General features: G+C 51.0%; 7 protein-coding genes across 7 annotated transcripts in view; 4 read left to right on the top strand and 3 right to left on the bottom strand.

Moving 5' to 3' along the window:
• Nucleotides 1–299: 299 nt before the first annotated feature.
• On the bottom strand, nucleotides 300–2045 carry P152DRAFT_446679 (uncharacterized protein; the record flags this gene model as incomplete). The annotated part of the gene is made up of 3 exons (XM_033677933.1): nucleotides 300–793; nucleotides 864–1534; nucleotides 1630–2045. 3 exons carry the CDS (start codon nucleotides 2043–2045, stop codon nucleotides 300–302), a joined length of 1581 nt encoding a protein of 526 aa, XP_033537265.1.
• Nucleotides 2046–3946: 1901 nt separating this feature from the next.
• Nucleotides 3947–8599, top strand: P152DRAFT_471050 (uncharacterized protein; the record flags this gene model as incomplete). Its single annotated transcript, XM_033681022.1, has 4 exons — nucleotides 3947–4011; nucleotides 4080–7188; nucleotides 7241–8530; nucleotides 8585–8599. 4 exons carry the CDS (start codon nucleotides 3947–3949, stop codon nucleotides 8597–8599), a joined length of 4479 nt encoding a protein of 1492 aa, XP_033537266.1.
• A 506-nt stretch (nucleotides 8600–9105) lies between these two features.
• On the bottom strand, nucleotides 9106–9669 carry P152DRAFT_446681 (uncharacterized protein; the record flags this gene model as incomplete). Its single annotated transcript, XM_033677934.1, has 1 exon — nucleotides 9106–9669. One exon carries the CDS (start codon nucleotides 9667–9669, stop codon nucleotides 9106–9108), a length of 564 nt encoding a protein of 187 aa, XP_033537267.1.
• Nucleotides 9670–12296: 2627 nt separating this feature from the next.
• On the top strand, nucleotides 12297–14055 carry P152DRAFT_464438 (neutral protease 2-like protein; the record flags this gene model as incomplete). The annotated part of the gene is made up of 3 exons (XM_033680566.1): nucleotides 12297–12534; nucleotides 13117–13564; nucleotides 13638–14055. The coding sequence occupies 3 exons, from the start codon at nucleotides 12297–12299 to the stop codon at nucleotides 14053–14055; spliced, it is 1104 nt and encodes a 367-aa protein (XP_033537268.1).
• A 696-nt stretch (nucleotides 14056–14751) lies between these two features.
• Nucleotides 14752–15513, top strand: P152DRAFT_370570 (HAD-like protein; the record flags this gene model as incomplete). Its single annotated transcript, XM_033675503.1, has 1 exon — nucleotides 14752–15513. A coding segment is annotated over one exon (762 nt), but the record flags the coding sequence as incomplete, so codon positions are not given.
• Nucleotides 15514–15576: 63 nt separating this feature from the next.
• Nucleotides 15577–17671, bottom strand: P152DRAFT_191999 (zf-DHHC-domain-containing protein). The gene is made up of 2 exons (XM_033674262.1): nucleotides 17310–17671; nucleotides 15577–17247 (listed from the first exon to the last, which is right to left on the bottom strand). Exons 1-2 carry the CDS (start codon nucleotides 17503–17505, stop codon nucleotides 15626–15628), a joined length of 1818 nt encoding a protein of 605 aa, XP_033537270.1. The 5' UTR covers nucleotides 17506–17671; the 3' UTR covers nucleotides 15577–15625.
• A 580-nt stretch (nucleotides 17672–18251) lies between these two features.
• Nucleotides 18252–19511, top strand: part of P152DRAFT_446685 (uncharacterized protein) — a gene marked incomplete at both ends in the record, with an annotated part of 1795 nt that continues 535 nt past the window's right edge. The window contains 2 exons of the mRNA XM_033677935.1: nucleotides 18252–19171; nucleotides 19305–19387. Of these exons, the coding sequence (XP_033537271.1) occupies nucleotides 18252–19171; nucleotides 19305–19387 (1003 nt within the window). The remainder of the gene's footprint in view (nucleotides 19172–19304; nucleotides 19388–19511) is intronic.

A 19511-nucleotide genomic window follows, 5' to 3' on the forward strand; every position in this document is an offset into this window, starting at 1 on the left:
ACGCAATAGGATTGAGCGGTTGAGAAGGTTTATTATCGGCCCAGGACAAGGTCAGTTTAGTATCGAACCAACATATGCATTAAATTCGCATAATATCGTTAAAATAGACATCGCTAACAAATGAGTACATAAGGGGAAATAGAGCAAAATATGACTAACCCCACGGCACTACTACTCCTAATGAGAAGATTGACTTCCATGCCACAATCTATCAGAAATTGGCAGATCTCTAGGCAGCTATCTAGGGCGGCGTACTATGAATGCTGTCAGCGGCCTACTTGAGACACGAATCCCACGGGTTATGCAGTCAAAGGAATATCGCTGCTTTTTAGCCATTGATAGCCTAAGTGTAGGTCACTTACAGCAAGGAAGGTCTTTCCGCATGTATCGATATCGCGTGGAGATGCTTTCCTGGCCTGAAAAAATCGTTTTACCCCATCGATTCCTGAACCTTTCATTTCTCTCCATAGCTGTCGCATTTCGCGTCGACTTCTGATATTGTACGCCCACAGCACTGGGACTGAGGAGCAGCAAATCCCGTCGGCCCACGATTGGGCAAAATTCGCAACTAGACGGAATGGGATACTAGGGTCTTGCGATATGAAGTCCATTAGAACGTCAATTCCTAATAGCTGTTCGTGATGAGACTGTCGATCGTAGATCCGGCCATCGTAAGTTTTATCCCTTGTTCGGTTCTTTCTTATTAAAAGCTTAAGCTCTCCACTTCTGAGGCGTATACTGAGCTGTTCGTGGAGGCCTGTCACGGCAAATGCAGACCGTCCCGCAGCCTGTGCTAAATGGAATGTCAGTGCAAACTGTACAATTATAGCAATGCCGCAAGAGCAAAACCAGGGGTTGCATACCGCGACTGTTGACAGATAGCTCCATGGAGCTTCCTAGGATGCCTCTTAATCGCCTGAGGACACGACTCTTTTCCAATGCTTCGGTCTCTTCCGCTGATGGCTCGCACGCTAGCTGTGGAAGAACAGCTGCAGAGGCACGGCTCGTGGTTTCGCTCTTGATGTTTGACATTGCTGCATCTAGGAGGCACTCGAGACCTGAAATGATGTCCTCAGCCTCAGCAGAAGGGTTCGGCACCACATTCCAGGTATCCAGATGAGAAAGCCTTGAAAGACTTTTCAGAAATGCGTCATCATCGAGCTCGCACTGCCTGACGTGTGAAGTAGTCACTTTACTGTCTTGGCCTGTTGAGGAAGCAGCAACTTTCATGCAAGTCTCAATCAGAGAATTCAGATTCGTGATTTGGCTCTGGGACGCTTCGCGCATATGCTCTAGCTTTGTATGCACGGATTCGAGCGATATTGCAGTCGCAGTAACGGTTTGTTGAATTTCAACACTTCGATCCCGAATGACTACGGTCTGGGAGCGTATTGCTTTCGTATCAGATTCAAGTCCCGTGAGCTGACTGAGCTGCACCTCCAGAGCCGCAATCCTGTTGTGAGTGACATCTTGGGACGCTTTGACCCGTTCGATGATGTCTCGTACAGCGGTGAAATTGTCGATGTTGGTTTCGCTTTATATGATTGGTTTGAATAACGTCTCGCATTAACGTCGCGCCAAGGCTTCATTGCGTAGATAACACAATATAGGGTAATACGAAAAACTTACCTCGAGAGACAGCAAAGCTGGAATAGCAACGTCGCGATATGCTCCCGTATCATCGCGTGCCACTTTTGGATATCGCCATCTTTGAGGGAAGTTCTCACCATCCCCCATGAGACTTGAAGTCGGTTGTTAGGAGACGACACCTTGAACCTTTTCCACTCATCCCTTAAATATTCGAGGTTTGATGAACACTTGTCCGCTGCTTGTTTGAGATAAACTGTTCCGTCAACACTACCATGGTCTCTCACGACTCGAAGGCGGGCGAGCTGTTCAAGAGTGCGCGCGAGGTTGTCCAGGGAGCTAGCGAATCTCTTTACTGTCCCTGGAGCGCCATTGATGTCGGAGAAAGACCGGTAAAGACCGGTAGCCATTTTGAAACTAATCGTCACAACAGCAATGACTGATGCTGCGGTCTCCATGGTATCAGAAAGCGGGAGACGAATGCCGTTTGCTAGTGACAACAGCCATTGAAACGGCAAGAAATGGATGATGATATTTTGAAATGAACTGATTAAAACGTACAAGAAAAAAAAAAGGCAAGAATTCAATAACTCACGGCTGAGCAGAAGGCAGACTTAAACAAACGCTGGGCCTCCCATAGCCTTGTGTCTGCATCACGTTCGATGCGCCTTTGATGCTGATTCGTTCATACTATCGGGTAACCAAGCCATTCGACATCCATCCATGGGGAGAAAAGCAGCTGAGAAGCAACGCAAGGCTTAGCAGCTGCCATTCACGCCCATTTTGGCGTGCGTCAGTATACCGCCGCTGGTGGCTGGCTGGTGAAATTGACTCGTTCATTGCTAGGTCCAATGAGCTAGGCTCCCAGTTGAGGTGCATTCGTAATCCTATATCAGTATACGACAGCCCCCGAAGGAGAATTGCTCTACCATAGTCGAACCTCAAGCCTGTGGTTGCCTCTCAACTGAACCGTACTCATCTGATGTTGTGTTGCAGTTACAGTTAGAGTTGCAAGGCATCAAAATGGATCGCCAGGCACCCACATAATACGTGTGTTGCTCTTCCGACGCGTTCCAGGGGCAAGACAAGAACACGGCATCCATGCCTGTTTTGATGAGTGACCTAAGTAGTAGGGAATACTATGTACGATCCAAAATCCAAATAACAGGAAGTACGTGTGTTTCGACTTTCGAGTTGTGGTCTTCGGCTTTATTCCGCACCGTAGTCTAGTCTACAGACACTCACTTTTGTGTGGAGAGTTTCACCGGCTTACACCAGATCTTGCAGTATCCCTCATGTGTACGGAATATTAATAAAAATGTCATTGGATGAAGGGACTATGCCCGTGCGCAAGCTGTTCGTTGTTTTGGTCCACATGCAAGTGTGCGTTGCTCGAGCAGGCGAGCGGTTCCTGACAGGAGAAAAGTCACAACCGCGAGGAGCCAGCACGAGGCGAGGAGAGGATAGTACCTAGAGAGCAGTGAGAAGTCAATCTCCATCAAAATGTAAACAGAACGCTTGGACATAAATTTCTTTATTATTAGCTAGGAACCAATTAAAATAAAGAGCCATCTGGGGCATCAGGGAGTAATAAGATTTCACTGCAAAGTAAATAATGGCCTGTTACCCGCACCGCCCAAAGCGGCTAGCGCGATATCTCCGGTTCACGTCCTTTGAACTTTCCACAACTCCCTGCTGACCTGGTGCTACTTGTACAATCCGAACAACCGTTACTATTCCATGCTTGACAGATACATGAGTTCCTTGTAATTCTTGCATGTCGAACCCTTCTCCCCTCTTGAACGGACATCACCTCTATCCGCGGATGGTTTCGGAACCCCCTAACTCGCCTTCGTAACGGTCCACACCTCCCGACCGCCTCGACTCCAGAGATGCGCTCACCAAGCGGTTAGCCTTGCATCAGGGTGGGAGAGCTCGGAGGAGCATTGATTTGAGGTGTTGCTACGATATCCCTTTCGGCATAACGCTTTCGAAACTCGACTGGACGGCAATTTGTCTTGGTTGAAGCCCGAGCAGTCCTCCCCTAGGAACAGCAATAAGAACATATGCGGAGATGTTAGGGATGACACAATACTCTACAATGGAGCCATCACTCCTAGGAAATCGTCACGAGACCCCAGATGATTCTGCAGGATCAAGCGGTGCGTCTTCCTTCCTTCCGGGAGATCTCGTGCAAGGCATGACTTACAATACACTAGCGGAGGGACGGGCGCGAAAGCGATTTCCACGAACGACAAACGAGAACCAACGTCCGGTACGACATCACAGCGGATCTATATCTTCGATTAAAAGCTCCAGTGACTTCAAAACGGGGGCTGCAGCGCGTAGGCGGTCTACGATGCGAGAGCCAGCGCGGCCGCCATTGTTAGGCCCACGACCGCTGGAACAACAACAAGGAAAACGGTGAGTGAGAATTAATAGCTCCTCCACGACGATCCGTTATTTGTACGGAATATGCTGATTAAATTTAGAGTTATAAGTGATACTTCAGCAATCCCGGCAGCCACTCGATCCTTCCCTCTTTCACAAGGCATCAAGCCATCCGAATCCAGAGCTCCTCCCACACAAAACACCTCAGGCCCATTCGGTACGGGTATCGGAAGGGGCAACGACGCACCACGAGAAGGAAACGAGGAGGAATCCTTCGACTTCCTCCCTGCCGTCAACTTTGATGAATTCCATGCAAGTCTTACCTATGAACCGGATCTAAACGACTTTCCACTCCCCGGGCGCGTCGGCGATAGGGTCATCGGGGCTACCTCGACACAAAGGATGGTGCCTGGAACTGGAGATGATAATCAGTTTATATCCGGGCCGCAAGGAGGGATTCCGAGAAGGCCGTCGCTTCTTCGAAAGGCCAACAATGCTCGACCTCCAGAGAACCGCCAGCAGACTACAGACACAACGAGCATGGCACCGCCTTCCGCCTTTGCGACGCGAAATCGACAGCAAAGTTCACAAAACGCTCCTTTGTCGACACCAGTCAAGACCTCCGCTCATTTCCGATCGCCGCGCAAATCTGTCGGACCTGGTATATATACCCCGAATCAAGACGGACGGAACACCAAGGGAAATGCGTCGAGCTCGTTTTCAGGACAAGGACAAGGCTCGTTGAGTCGGTCATCGTCCATGACCAAAGCCAACCGACGAACCACACTGGCTCCTGGGAGCGTTGGGGGAGCCGACACAGCTCGGTTTGCTGCTTCCACACGATCGGCAAAAGCACGCTCTCTTCAAACGGGCTCACAATCTACAAACAATCTGGACCCGAATGCTGGACGGGACGGGCAGAATGTATCAACGCAATCGCGGTCTCCTGCTAGATCATCTGCACAGCAAAACCACACACCTTCATCCGGGAACAAAAGAATGTCAACTATGCCACATGTTGGGGGGCTGGGCGCTCGAACTATCAGTCCTACCGATGCTCGAAGGTTGAAAAGGCTTTCAACCGCTCACGGATCCTCCGCTCCTAATACTCCTCCCACTCCTCAGCCAGATTTCACACCTGCACCTCGAGCATCGGTACCCTCCCCTGGCTTTGTGGCGAGGAAGAGCGCAACCCCGAATTCCGCGCGAGCCACACCTGACCATACCCGAAAGTTCCCCGCATCCTCTCTTAATCTCGTATCGACATCCAGTTCCGCATCGTTGCGCACCGGACCTAATGTGGCCAATCCTCGAAACCAATATCAGTCAACGTCGCGCCTGCCTACGCCGAAACCTAGAAATGTGCATAGTTCTGCCGCTGGTGAACTGGAAGAAGTGCCGCCAGTACCAGCAATACCAAAGGCATATGAGTCGCCGAAGGACAACCCGGAGCACGAGTACTTTGTGCCGAACAAATCTGCAACGTTGGATTCTATGGATGACTCGAGAAGCTTGGCTTCGTCAAGGAACAACGCGCCCGGCGTGTTCCTTGGCGAAGTTCGAAGCGCTCATCCAATGCTGTATGAGCAACATGCTTCTCGCGGCAACAATCCACGACACCGAAGAGGCCTCACAGTTGGCGCAGACTCAGATGCCGACCAGGCGGTCACCATACAACACGTCAATAAGAAGACCTTGCAGCCGATACGATTACCGCCATTGAATTTGCTTCCTCTCAGCACACCGACTGCGTCACGAATCGCAGCCCTGCCCGGCCCGTCTGCTGAAGTGGACGATCGTAACAACCGGACCCCTCCGCCGCAACGAAATGCCGCCAAAACCCCTAGCACCCCCATGACCGCCTCAAAAGCGACCTTTTTCGGGAGGGCGCTCCAAGATGACCCGGATTTCAATCCATTCCATCTACGGAGCAGTAGTTCACAGTATCACTTGCGACCCGACCCTCCAAGTTACCCTTCGTTGTCACCAACGCTGCCTCTATCCATTCCCGGGAACGCCGGAAGCCGACAAATCACGACACCCTTTGCATCTGCTTCTCTACCGAAGAATAGCGGCGAATTTGCACGTTATTCCGCCCGACAAAGCGACGAGGAACTGAAGTTCGATGACATTCTTGAAGCGGATGCTGTTGATTATGCCCCAGCACAAGGCCCCGTATCGCAAATGGCGACGAAGAAAGATACCCAATCTGCGCCATCGGTGAACACGTCCGCGTCAGAGGAGCCTGAAACCCCGTCATCTGCGACTTCTTTGAGGCGCAAGCTCAGCATCGGATGGCGCAGAAGTTCATCGAAGGCATCACATCCGGCTCAGCAATCGCAGACGGCTGAGGTCGAAGAAGAGAAGCAACCTCGAAAGTCCAAGGATATGCCACCACCTCGTATGCCTGCTTCCGCTACTGTCGGTCGTTCCAGTCATGCGAGTCCTTCCCCATCGGTTCGAAGTCGAGGTTCCCTTGATATCAGGAGACGCAAACTCTCCATCTCTAATTTGGAGAACGTGCAGGGCTCTCATGACGACAAACCACCACCACAGCGACACGAGCGAAACGTAATACGAGGCAATACTCATCCTCCCCCATACACGGAGCGAGCCAACGTACCGAGATCCACTTCATCGATTCTCACACCCGTCCACAGGATACTGGGGTCGAAGAACTCCATCTCCACATTGAAAGCAAGGCATCTTGACACAAATCTCGACAAAGATGATCTTGCTGCCGACAAGGTAATGGAGAAGCTGGGCTCAAAGCGGCGGGATTTCGAATCGGTTTCACGGGAGCTAGATGACCTGCGAAAACGGGCGCGACCGAAAGATTCTGTGTTGCCATCGCACGCGCTGCAGATGGTCAACCTGAACATTTTCGAGCGCGGCGAGATTATCGACTACAAGGAGGTCTATTTCTGTGGAACGCAAAACGCGAAGAAACATGTCGGCGACCTGAATTCGCATTCGGCAAACTTCGGATATGATGACGAGCGAGGAGACTATAACATCGTTCTTGGCGACCATCTCTCGTATCGCTACGAGGTCGTCGATATCCTTGGGAAGGGAAGCTTTGGGCAAGTCGTGAGATGTGTTGATCATAAGCTCGGTGTGCTTGTGGCCGTCAAGATCATCCGGAACAAGAAGCGGTTCCACCAGCAAGCTCTCGTCGAAGTAAATATCTTGCAGAGACTGCGTGAATGGGTAAGGTTTCAACAATCCACACGTCCACTCATACAGACCTAACAGTCAATAGGACCCCGAAAGCAAGCACAGTATGATCAGCTTCACGCAACACTTCTATTTTCGCGGCCATCTGTGCATCTCCACGGAGCTCCTGGGAATGAACTTGTATGAGTTCATCAAAGCATACGAGTTCAAAGGTTTCCCGCTTGTCCTCATTCGGAGGTTCGCCAAGCAGATGCTCAGTTCTTTAACTCTTCTGAAGAGCCGACGAGTTATTCACTGCGATCTCAAACCGGAGAATATCCTCCTTGCTCATCCCATGCATTCTGAAATCAAGGTCATTGATTTTGGATCGTCATGTTTTGAGAACGAGAAGGTTTATACGTACATCCAATCGCGCTTCTATCGATCCCCGGAAGTTATCCTCGGCATGTCGTACGGCATACAAATCGATATGTGGTCCCTTGGCTGCATTCTTGCAGAACTTCTTACCGGATATCCAATTTTCCCCGGAGAGAACGAGCAAGAGCAGCTAGCATGCATCATGGAGATTTTTGGTCCACCAGAGAAACATCTCATCGAAAAGAGCTCGCGCAAGAAGCTCTTCTTCGACTCACTCGGCAAACCCCGTGTCACCGTCTCAAGCAAAGGTCGACGACGGCGCCCAAGCAGCAGGACTCTGCAACACGCCCTCAAATGCGACGACGACGCGTTCCTTGACTTCATCGCTCGCTGCCTTCGGTGGGACCCCGAGCGACGCCTTCGACCCGACGACGCGCTGCATCACGAATTCATCACCGGCATCAAGCGCCCCATTGCCCACCGCTCACGTACGCAAGTCCACGGTCTCCCCATGCGCGACCGAGGCCCTAACCACCCCCATTCCAACATCTCTTCCTCTTCTTCCAACCCACCAAACTATCATCAAGGTGGCAACCTCCGCGCCTCGAATTCAGACAGTCCCATCAAACGCTACAATACCGTCTCTGGTCCCGCCGCACCGATGCAGACCCCTCGGCAGTCCAGCCGACCGCTTCCTGAGCCACCTGCCACTGCCTTCCGCAACGCCAGCACTGGCAATGCTCCTCCGCGGGATATCATTGGTAGCAGCCCTGTGAAGAGGAGCGAGCCGTACGGTTCGGCGAGACGGCATAGTACCGTCAATGGCGGCGTCCCCGTGCCCAGTGCCAGGCGCGGAGCGAGCGGCGGTGTCCCTGTCCTAGGTCGGTCAAGCGCGACGGCTGCAGTCAGCGGGATGGGAAGCGCCTTGCCCCGGGCATCCCAGCGGGCCGGGAGTGGGAAGATGGGTGGAAGCGGAGGAGGAGGGGGAAATCCTGCCAGCGCCGCAGCAGCAAGTGCGGTAAGTTATGGTAATGACGGTCAACCGCTGGAGCGGGTTCTGACAGCTCCTCAGCAGTGGCAGCGGTGATTTTGGACAGCGCTGCGCCATGACGGGATTTTATTATTTGCTTTTGGTTGGCCTCGATATACGGATCGCGAGTGTCCTCGATATCCTTCTACAACACAGCATTGTTCGGCGCGGAGCATGAACGGGACGGAGCGGGGGATACTATGTTTGCGTTAGGAATACCTTCTTCATGTTCTAAGGTTTCGTCGATCGGGACGAGGCGGTTATGATGAATTTCTTGGGCAGTACCCGCAGTCGTTTGCAGATCATCGCATATACGGTGCTAGGTGAGGATATGCTCCGCCCGGCCTATCCGCGATAGTGGAGATGAGATACGAGTATTGATACGGATCTCGATGAGATCGGCTTGGGTTCAAGGCAAAGTGAACGACGCATTTACGACTGTATTGTAGCTCTCGGAAGAGAAGCAGAGCAAGAAAAATCGAATCCGAGATTCTGATCTCTGTCCCTTCCACACCTTGTGATATCACGGCCTCTAATACAAAATATATAGCCATCAAACATCACTAGATCCTCAGCACCACCTCTTCACTCCTCCATCTTGTCTTCCCACCCACGACCCCCGCGCTCTCAACCTCTTCCTCCGCCACCTCCGCCTTCCCCTTCCCCCACAATCCCATCCAGCTCCCCTCCACCCAAACCAGATACTTCCTCCCCGCCTCCAACTCGACCCCGGGCTCTGCCAGCCCCACCACCTGACGTTCTTCATTCCCCGGCCCCAGCTCCACGATATCCGCCTCGTCCGGTGGCCACATGCGGTTGAGGTGGACGGCCACGATCGACACGTCTTCCCCGTCGAGTGACGTGATACGCACGAGGCCGAGAGTGAGGATATCGGGGTCGAGAGGGGAGTTGTATCGGATGAAGGTGAGAGGGTTGGGGGACGGGTTGTGTAGCGTGATGCGGAGCTGTGGAGGGTGGGAGGATATGGTGGAGAGGGATACTGTGGGGGTGACGGTGGGAATGGATTGCATGGTTTGGGAGGGGTAGGGGTAGGAAGAGTGGGTGAGGTAGACAGTTGCGAGAGTGAGGAAGGCGACAGTGCCGAGGAGGATTGTTTTGGTGGACATCAGCGTTTCGGGAAGGTGGTATGCGACGAAGAGATGAAGTTGGTTGCGTGGACTGCGTTGTACTTTAAGACGCGTCAGGGTCGGCTGACCTTTTAGGGACCGTTGACTTTCATAAAGGGGGGTGAGGTCGAAAGGAGAGACGGATCCAGGGAGCTGTATAGGGTGCAGTCTGTGTTGTACTTTATAGTACGTTAGGGTTGGCGGACTTTTTAGGGATAGCTGACTTCCGTAAAGGGGGGGGGATGGTCGAAGGGAGCGATGGATCTGGGCAGCCGTATAGTGCGCTATCTGTGTTGCGGACGGCTATCGTGAGCGGGATTTGATTCTTAAGTACGGGATATTGCGCCACTGTTCACAATAAGGAAGCTCGATATTGGGAATCTTTGGTGGTTCTGCCTCCAGTGATGTGAGCAAGATCACGATGCTCCGTCAGCTGAGTGTCACTGCCGGCGTCACCGATGGAATCGGTCGTTGGTTGAGCACACAGGATGAAGTATTTCCCTACAACAGCCTGTAGCAGCAGCAAGGTACTCGTACTTGAGATAGGGAAAAAATCGGACTTGAGAGCAAAACGAAATCCTTTCCCACGGTCTGAGATAGGAAACTGGGAGGACGAGGCAATATAGACTGATATGAGAAGCAAGGAAGACGGTGACATCCACACATAAACGGCAATATTGATGTATATCGGACTTTAGAAAAACGACCTCTCGAGTGACAGCCGAACCATGTCATGATAAGATACCTAGTTAAGGCGAATGATATTAGGACCAGCATGAGATGCTTGATAATCCACTAAATGAAGAACGATGGCGATCATGGCGCAGTGTTCATCTGATGCGCAGGTTGCTTGGAGATCATTCATATTATCGCCAACTGAGCCAAGACTGCGGAAACCATGATATATGAGGGTACCGGTCGATCAGTGGGTTGGAATATATTAAACGCATGAGAACCGTGTTTCATGCGGCGTAACTTTAGCCGACCCAATACCTTGTGGTGAGAGGGGGCATGGGTGTCACATGGAGATAGGAAGTAAGACATGAATGAAGTTCATGCTTGTAGGGATAAGCGGAGATATGAGTTGGTCAAGAAATTCACAGTTGATTGCAGGCGGAGGAGTTATTCATTAATGGGAAGATAATCAGATGAAGATGATCTGACGTTGTACAGTGATAGTAGAGTGTCCCAATAGAGTTAGCACTAGCTGGAGCGGACGAGAAGGTGGGTTGCCACATGCAATCTTACAAGGGGCTCCTATCCCCTTCATCGCCATCCAACCTCGTCCAACCTTCATCAAGCTTTTATCGACCTCATCACGAATATAATCCCTTTGTGCGGTCCCCTACGTTTCATTTGGCATTGCTTGTGGTTCTTGGCGCATAGCCTGCAATCTACCCACCCAGGAATGGATGGGAATTCTATATGAATTCATTGCATTTCGGTTCTTACTACCTACTTGATAATTCATGGTGCCCGTGACTCTGGAACCATCTACTCTACTTCAGATTAGAACTGTCTCGCCAGTGACTGGCCTACATCCATCTGTCAATGCAGCAATAAGCTGTTCGTTGCATGGTCAGACGTCGTCCTATGTCCAAAACACGCCATGACTGGTGGCATATCTCCTATCGTGTGTCCTCTCGGTGCCACATTCCATCAAAACCTTACTGGGGTGGCTTGTTGTCGCTGCTGAGGAGCATGAGATCAGCTGTGGCTTCATCAGTTACCTTCTTGATTCTAACAATCTAATTCATTATATTCATGATTTATGTGCCTTTTACTGTCACCCGCCCTTCAAGTTGGACTATGCGTTTATTTCTTGTTTCTCAAATTAGCATGCCTCTTTCGTATTATTGCGAGTCAAAGTTTCTAATCCGGTTTTGTATATAGAGGCTCTTTTCTTTTGCAGTTCTTAACAATTACCGGGATCCAACACGCTCTGAAGGACCCTTTGGAAGCCAGGAGCATGACATAGGTCAACATGCGTTAGAATGCCCTCGCCGCGGCTCTCGCCGCGGCTCTCGCAAGATACCGACATGGTTGAAACGATGTTGATCCCCATAGGTGGGCCCTGAAAAGCTAAACAGTTGATGATTGACGGCTAGCTAAGCGTTCGCAATCAACCCGAATCGAGTATCTAGGGACTGGGAAAGTAGCGAATTTCACACCCCATCCGCTATGCTCGATCCATCTATGGTATCTCATGCAGCAGGCATAGTTCTTCCAGGTACATTAAACGTAAGGCTTATCCGACCATATCTCTGAATGACGACTTGTTGCTGGTCATCAGGGTTCGACAAACAGACGATGGCTAAGACCCGAGCAGGAGACACACCCTACTGTGCGCCGGTTGGCATGTCTCTTTTGGTTTGTCAATGAAATGTCGATGTTATTTATGACTCCCTGTTTCATTTGCTTGTTCTCAAATTAGTTGTTTGAACGAGGCACACGCGGCTGTTGATCTGGATTTATATTGGAGGGTCGAGTCCCTTCCCATTTATTATGGTTTTCCATCATCAGTCACTTCGCTCTCCTGTCATTATTTCTAGTCTTTCCTTTCTCCCGCGGCAGATCTGGGTTTCAGTGAGTTCGATTGGAACTGGTTACCAGGCAACAAGGTCAAGATGAAGTTTACCGTGCTTTGCTCGATCTTATCGTGCATTACTTGCGCATATGCCGCTGTGGCTTCGGATCCAGCCCAGGAAACGGAGGATCCAGCACTGTCTGTCGTTATATCAGCCATCGACAACAGCCGAGTAACCATCTCCGTTACAAATGTTGGGTCTCGGGGACTCAACCTGCTTGAGGAAGGGACATTTCTGGACCCAATGCCAGTGCAGAAGGTCTCGATGTTTGGACCAGGTACGTTTCACACACACTTAAATATTTTATCCTTATATCTACTCCACTTCCTTGTCGCCCTTAAGAGGTCTGCCATGGAGAGCCAGACATGAGTTCAAGGTGCTGGCAAGACAGCGTGTGATAGCGATATGCCAGTATATCAGTTGAAATATCGTCTATTATGGAGTCCTCGACCTTCAGTGTCGGATAGGGATGGCTGCGCGAGACGTTGAATTGCGTTTTTGGAGGTGCTCCGCTTCATTTCCTTCACTCTGGTTGAACTCGAGACCAACTGTTGCCGACATCGCTTGTTCTTATAGTCACATTTCCTTGTGATCATAGTTCGTGGCCCACACACGACTTGCGAACTACCTCGGGCTCAGTTGTAACATGTTGGTTTCGACTTCGCCCTGAAAACGAACGACAGGCACAGACAATAATCCAACCCCTTCTCGTCCAATTTTGCACTCTCAATATTCCTGTATTCGCAATTGGACTCCTTGCATGCATGCTACTTCACTGCGTTCTGCAATCTATTCTTTTCTCTGCTTTGTCAACACGCTATTACCCAAATACGTAGACGTTCAGCTGATGTATCTTAAGGAGGTGCAAAGATATCGTTTACGGGTATCGAGAAGCGGGTAATGCTGGGAAATCTCGAACCCGATGCATTCACTGCGATCGAGGCCGGACAGACGCTTGAGTTCGAACTGGATGTTGCATCGGTCCACGACATTCGGAGGTCTGGGGAATATCGAGTTTCCACCTCAGGCGCCATTCCGTATGCAGAGCTTGGCTCAACAGAATTAACAGGAGAATCCGTCCATTATAGATCCAACGAAATAGTCATGGAGATAAATTGGCAGCTCGCGCGACGAGTCAAGCGTGCCATTCCGTTGATGACAGCGGAGGAACAGACGCTCCATAAACGGACGAGATTGAATACCGACTGCACTGGCAGCAGGAAGACGTCGACCCTGAATGCTCTGAAACTGTGCGCTCAGTATTCTGAGTTATCCGCCACCGCTGCCCAATCAGGCGACGCAGCCAAGTACGTCAAATTCTATCCCTTGCTCGGTCCAAAACCGATGGACCATTGCTAACACCTGACCAACTCGATTTAGGTTCGAAGAGTACTTCAAAACTTCAGATGCCAGCACGCGCTCCACTGTTGCAGCTCGTTTTCAAGCCGTTGCCAAAGAATGCAACTCGACCACAACCGGCGGCACTACGTACCGCTGTAGAGACCGATACTTCGCGTGCCGCCTTAGCACGCTCGCATACACTGTCCCGTCACAGAATGTGGTTGTCAATTGCCCAATGTACTTTAGTTATTTGCCCTTGGAGTCTAAGCAATGCCACGGACAAGATCAGTGGTCGACGACGTTGCATGAGTTCACGCATGCGCCGGCGGTCGTTAAGCCTGGAACGAACGACAATGGGTATGGGTATTCGGCACAGAAGAGGTTAAGTGCGCGTTCTGCGTTGGACAATGCCGACTCGTATGCTCTGTATGCAAATGCGTTGGTGTTGAAGTGTTAGATCTGCAAAGATATGGGTGTATATAGCGAAGGGTCGCAGATTTTGGCTCGCAAGTCTTGTAGGGATGAAATGAATTACCAAGAACTGTGAGAGTTTTCGAATATCCGATTTAGAGTGCTTTCTGTGGTCGCTTTCATCATCGATGCGAGTGTCAAGTTGGCCCGTCGTAGCAACCATCATTGTACTGGGCTTCTCCACAACCCCAATATAGCAGTCTCGCTGCTTTACGCATACAAGATACCAGCATACAAACTACCCATAATTACCATGATCAATAAATGCTTCGCGGACTAGATCTGAACATCCGTCATGCAAGCATCAACATGACAGCAGAGGTAGTTGAGCTGAGCTATCCAGAGCCCTCTACCCCACAGTGCAGCATATTACAGCCCAAACCAGAACAGAAGACTTAAAAGAACCGGAAGAACGTTAATGACATCGACTAATTGTACCACGAGAATCATTCCTTGAATTGTCGGCCACGATCTTGATTGTCACTCGTAGGGCGCACATTAGTAGAAGAGCTAGGGATCTGGAGTACGCCCAATTCATGACACCTTCGTCCACCGGGTTCAATACAATATTTAACACGGATTGTAAACCTTTTATAACCATTCGTTCTGTCCTATTAGACAACTATTCAGTCTTATTTGAACGAATTCTACGAAAATGCCTGTTAAACCACTCCCAAATTCCGAACTTACCTCCTCCCGCCTCCTCTCCTTCGACATATTCGGCACCTTGATCGACTGGGAATTAGGAGTCTTCAATGCAATCCTAACCACCCCCCACTTCTCCTCTCTCTCGCCTTCACACCCAATGCGTGAAATAAAAACTCTCCTTCCCGCATACTTCACTGCCGAGAGCGCCATCCAAGCCGCCAATCCCAGCTTGCTCTACTCAGCGGTCGTCGCGGGCTCATTCAGCCAGCTCGTCCGCGACTATAACCTCTCCGTACCGGGCACCCCTGAGACTGAGCAAGAGGCCCTCCTAGATTCCACGGCGAAAGGCGTAGGGGAAAGCATCGGCACATGGCCCGCATTCCCCGACACTGTCGCCGCTATGCAAGCACTCGGCAAGCGATACAAGTTGGTGGCGCTCTCTAACATCGATGAAGCGTCCGTTGCGCGGACATTGGAAGGCCCACTGGCTGGGATGAAGTTCGACGCGGTGTATACGGCCGAGAAGATCGGTAGCTATAAGCCGGACCCGCGGAACTTTGAGTATCTGTTGGAGAATGTGAAGAGGCAGTTTGGGGTGGAGAAGGGGGAGGTGTTGCATGTGGCGCAGAGTATATTCCATGATCATCAGACAGTGGGGAAGATGGGGTTGAAGAACGTGTGGGTGGATCGAAAGGCGGTGTTGGGTGGGACGGCGGCAAGTTCGCCGGAAGTGACGTGGAATTGGACGGTTGAGAGTTTGGGCGAGCTGGCAGAGATGGTTGAGAAGGAGGCAGCCATGATGGTTGAGTGAAAAGCCATTTAGATGGGGAAGATGAGGGGTATGGCGGATGCAATAAATTGTATCCTAATATCGCGAACGATCATCCCCTCATTGGGGCAGATATATGTCAGTCTACATCCCAATCCTGCCAGTCGTCTGTTTTTTGCTTGGAAGGATTCGCACCAGCAGGTGTCCCTCTACCACTCCCTGTAGGACCCCGACTGTTCATCCTCAGCCCTCTACCTAACCTGGGACTGATGATCTCATCTGGCAAATCGTTCCAGTTGGAGGTCTGTATTCGCCCACTGCCACTTGTTTGTGGGCTTGGTCTTGGTTCTTTCTGCAACAGCTCCTTTCGCTCCGAAGTATCTTCCTCGTCACTGCTGGCGTAGTCCTCCTCATCGGTTGCAATTGCGGTAGTGACAGGTGTTGGATATCTCTGATTCACTGATAGGTTTTGTAACGGGGTGGGAGACCCATTCCACACCGGTTGATCCGGAGCGGCGTGTGAATAATGGCCTCCAGCTGCATAACCCCCTTGCATTCCTACTCCGGAGGCTGCCATTCGCTCGTTGTACAACTGATCCCTTTCGCGCAACCACTTCTCGCTCGGTTCCCACACCCAGCCATCGCCTTCCGAGTTGCAGATAGGGAAAAACCATAGCAGACGTGATGGCCCGAACACCGTACCGAGGTTCCTCCGCCAACCGAGGTCGAAAGCATTTGGGAGTCGGGAAGCATCTTTCTCGTCGAGGTAAGCACGGTAGCGGTCTGCTTCACGTTGTCGCTCAGCGACATCGTACGGACTTGGTGATGAGGATGGTGGATTGGAGGGAGAGCTAGCAAGGGCGGAGGTGTGATCAAGGGCAGATGTAGGCCGAGAGCGAGAATAAGGGTTCATCGGTTCTAATCGTGTCAGGGGCGTCTGCTGAAGTGATTGTGAAGGGTGACTATAAGATATCGAAGTGGACGGCGAAGAGCGCTCCTCGCCTTCCTCGGGACGGGTCACTCCCGGCACGGCATTTGCGTGCATATCGCGGAGATGGCCGCCGAGGTTGTGGAGTTGATGTTGAAACGATTGGATGGGATGGTCAGTGTCAAAGTCCAAGTTTTGAGGCGGCGCCTGGTGTTGGTATTGTTGCGCCATATACCCTCGTAACGGCGCAAGGTACCGCGTTTGCTCCAAAGTCTCGATGGTGGTTTGTCCTCGCATGCAGATATAGAAATGCCAACATGTGAAGCCGGGCAGCACAATGCCAATTATTCCAGAAAGGACTCCGAGGAGAACGGTGTTCACTGGCATCAATAATTGGTTGTATCCCGCGTCCATAAAGATTTCCTCCCATAGCCATGTGGCTGACACGGCGAAACAGACCCAGCAAAATAGCGACGTATAGATGAGGAAAAGCAAGAATGCTTTGTAGTTCCTCAGGCCTACGCACGTGGCCAGCCAAGGGCAATGGTGATCCATCTTTAATACGCACCGTTTGCAGCTGCTGCAATGGTGGGCTCTATCTGGCTTTGACGTTCGACATTTCTTACAATATCTTGTGGTTCCGCTCGCTTTGACGGTGAGGGAGTTGAAGGAGTGGGAACCCGATGAAGGTTCATGGATGGGTAACTCGGATGGATTTGGCTTCGTAGTCCGTGGAAATGTTGTAGGCGACCCTGGGTCTGTGAAGACAGCGGCGGTATATGACCAATTCAGTAGGAGATATAAGGCGATCCCAAGGAAGGATGAGAGGCGACCTAAACAAAGGAGTCAGGGGCTGTAGTCCAAAGTTTCTTCCGTAAGTGTGCTAGCCACATACCTGTCCATCCCACTGTCTTCGGCAAGAGGCCGATGCCAGCTTCTACCCAACATGCCCATGTTGTTAAGCTGTAAACGAAAGCTAGCGGAAAGTATGTGACCGTAAGACAACAGCACCGTTCGAACTTTCTACAGCGGCGCTGACATTTTCTCCTCGACGAGGATGAAGGAGAGGAGGGGGTGCTTCGTCCAGGCATCGGAACAGCAGCTGGCTCAGGCCAACAATATGGCCTTCAACCTATATAGAAGGAGAAAGGAGCGGGGGGGATGAGGACTATTGTCCAGCATCCAAAAACGTGGCAAGGAATAGATAGACGTGGGGGGTTGGGATGAAGGCCTTAAGGTCTCGTTGGGGAAGAAATTAGAACACCATTAGGTACGTATGTAAAGGATTCAGAAAGCCCAGTTGATAACAGCGTTGATAAAGCGAGCGATGGGTATGTGGATTGTTGGACGCGCAGTGTAAGCCGGAAATCTGATGTGATGAAACGGAGGTGCCACAGATCGTGAGTTTGTGGCGCAGCAGAGGGATGTCCAGCTTTCACTGTTCCCTACGGAGTAACGTTATGCGCTACCGAAATTGCCTCCAAAAACGGCGGTTTCTGACGCCGTTTTCAGAGGGTTTTCCGCCTAGGCAAAACGCTCCTGTTTCGTTACCGGCGGTGCCCCAAAACTCTCTGCCGTTATGCCAAGGCCTCACACCTACCATCTATACTCAAGCATTAGCTTCCCGTAGCAATTCCTGATATTGTACGTGTCACGTGCAGAGGGGCTCGACGAACCCCATCAAAACTCAAGATTGCTTCATCACCATTGATATTCCCCACATGTGCCACGCAGAGAGGCCTGACGGGCGTAGGAATAAACAATCAATCATTCAATCATTATTGATATTACTAGTATCTAGTGATTTATCCTACACCATATTTACTTAAATTTTCTGATGCCTCCTATCCGTCAGACACGTCGAGTCGCGCAGAGACATAATTTATCGATTACTCAGCTAACCACCATCGCTGTATGCCGCCATTTTGGCCAGACATTCCCCCAGATATCGACCGAGCTCCGCATCCCAACTACGAGCGTATCTAGCGCTTATCAACGTGTGTATGGAAGAGCCAAAGACTTTGCGTGCTTGCGCGTTGGCGGAGGGGAAAATTTACCTCTAAATTGGCAGCCATCGCTTCTCGATTTCCAGCGAAGTCTCGATGCCTGCGCACAAGAAGAGGAGCATCGTGGGCGCCCGGCCACGGCAGGCATTGTCAAAGACGCGTTACGCGATACAGCGACACGGGACGAACAAGCACAAGATAAGCCTTGGACTCAAGTCGCGCGCGAAGTAAGCGAGAACCTTGGTATACCAGTGCCAAAAACTACAGCATATAGAATCCTTAAAGATGAGTTTATTCTCCGTCGACGCCGGCCTCCACGGAAGCTTGAACTTACCCCCTGGCACAAAAACGACAGGAAAAGGCTTGCAAGTTGGGCGCTACCAAACCTCGAAAATGGGGATATTTTTATCTTCACAGACGAGATGCTGGTAAATACAAACAATAGTCGGAAACCCCTCGCGGTTACACGCCCACGAGGCGCTAATCCATTCGATTTCTCACGATCCCCTCCAGACGTATTTCAAGCTATTATGTTTTGGGGAGCAATATGCTGGGGATATGACTTAGAGGGCACGGGACCATGCCATGCGTGGGAAGCGGAGACACAGGAGGAACGAGAGACCATCGATCGCACGATCTCGGATGAGAACCAGGTCATGATCCACGAGATGGAGCATGACAGAGCCGAGGCACGGCGTCCTGGGACCCGCCAGTACCGTCATCTGCAGGAATTAAATGTAAATATACAGAGGTAAGGTCCAAGTCGCAGTCGTCATGTACTCGTTAAGGTCTTTCCTATTCTTCCCCAAGCTGTCTCCTTCAATCCGAGCTTATCTTCGTTACTTACCCTATTATCTGCTCATCTAATTACTTTATATATATAGGGAAAATCAGGAACACGGTACACGCCATGCACGGCGTCGTCCGGAATGGGAATTCAAACAGGAGCTTGCTAAACGCGATAAAGGTAAAGGGGGGGTCGATTGGGCTCGATATCGAGAGATGATACTCCGTCCGCTATTATTTCCGTACGCAAGAACGATCCAGCGCGTTACAGGCAGGACTGTCTGGATTATTGAGGACAATGCTTC

Source organism: Eremomyces bilateralis (genome assembly GCF_010015585.1).
Source record: "Eremomyces bilateralis CBS 781.70 unplaced genomic scaffold P152scaffold_3, whole genome shotgun sequence".
Lineage (NCBI taxonomy): Eukaryota > Fungi > Ascomycota > Dothideomycetes > Eremomycetales > Eremomycetaceae > Eremomyces > Eremomyces bilateralis.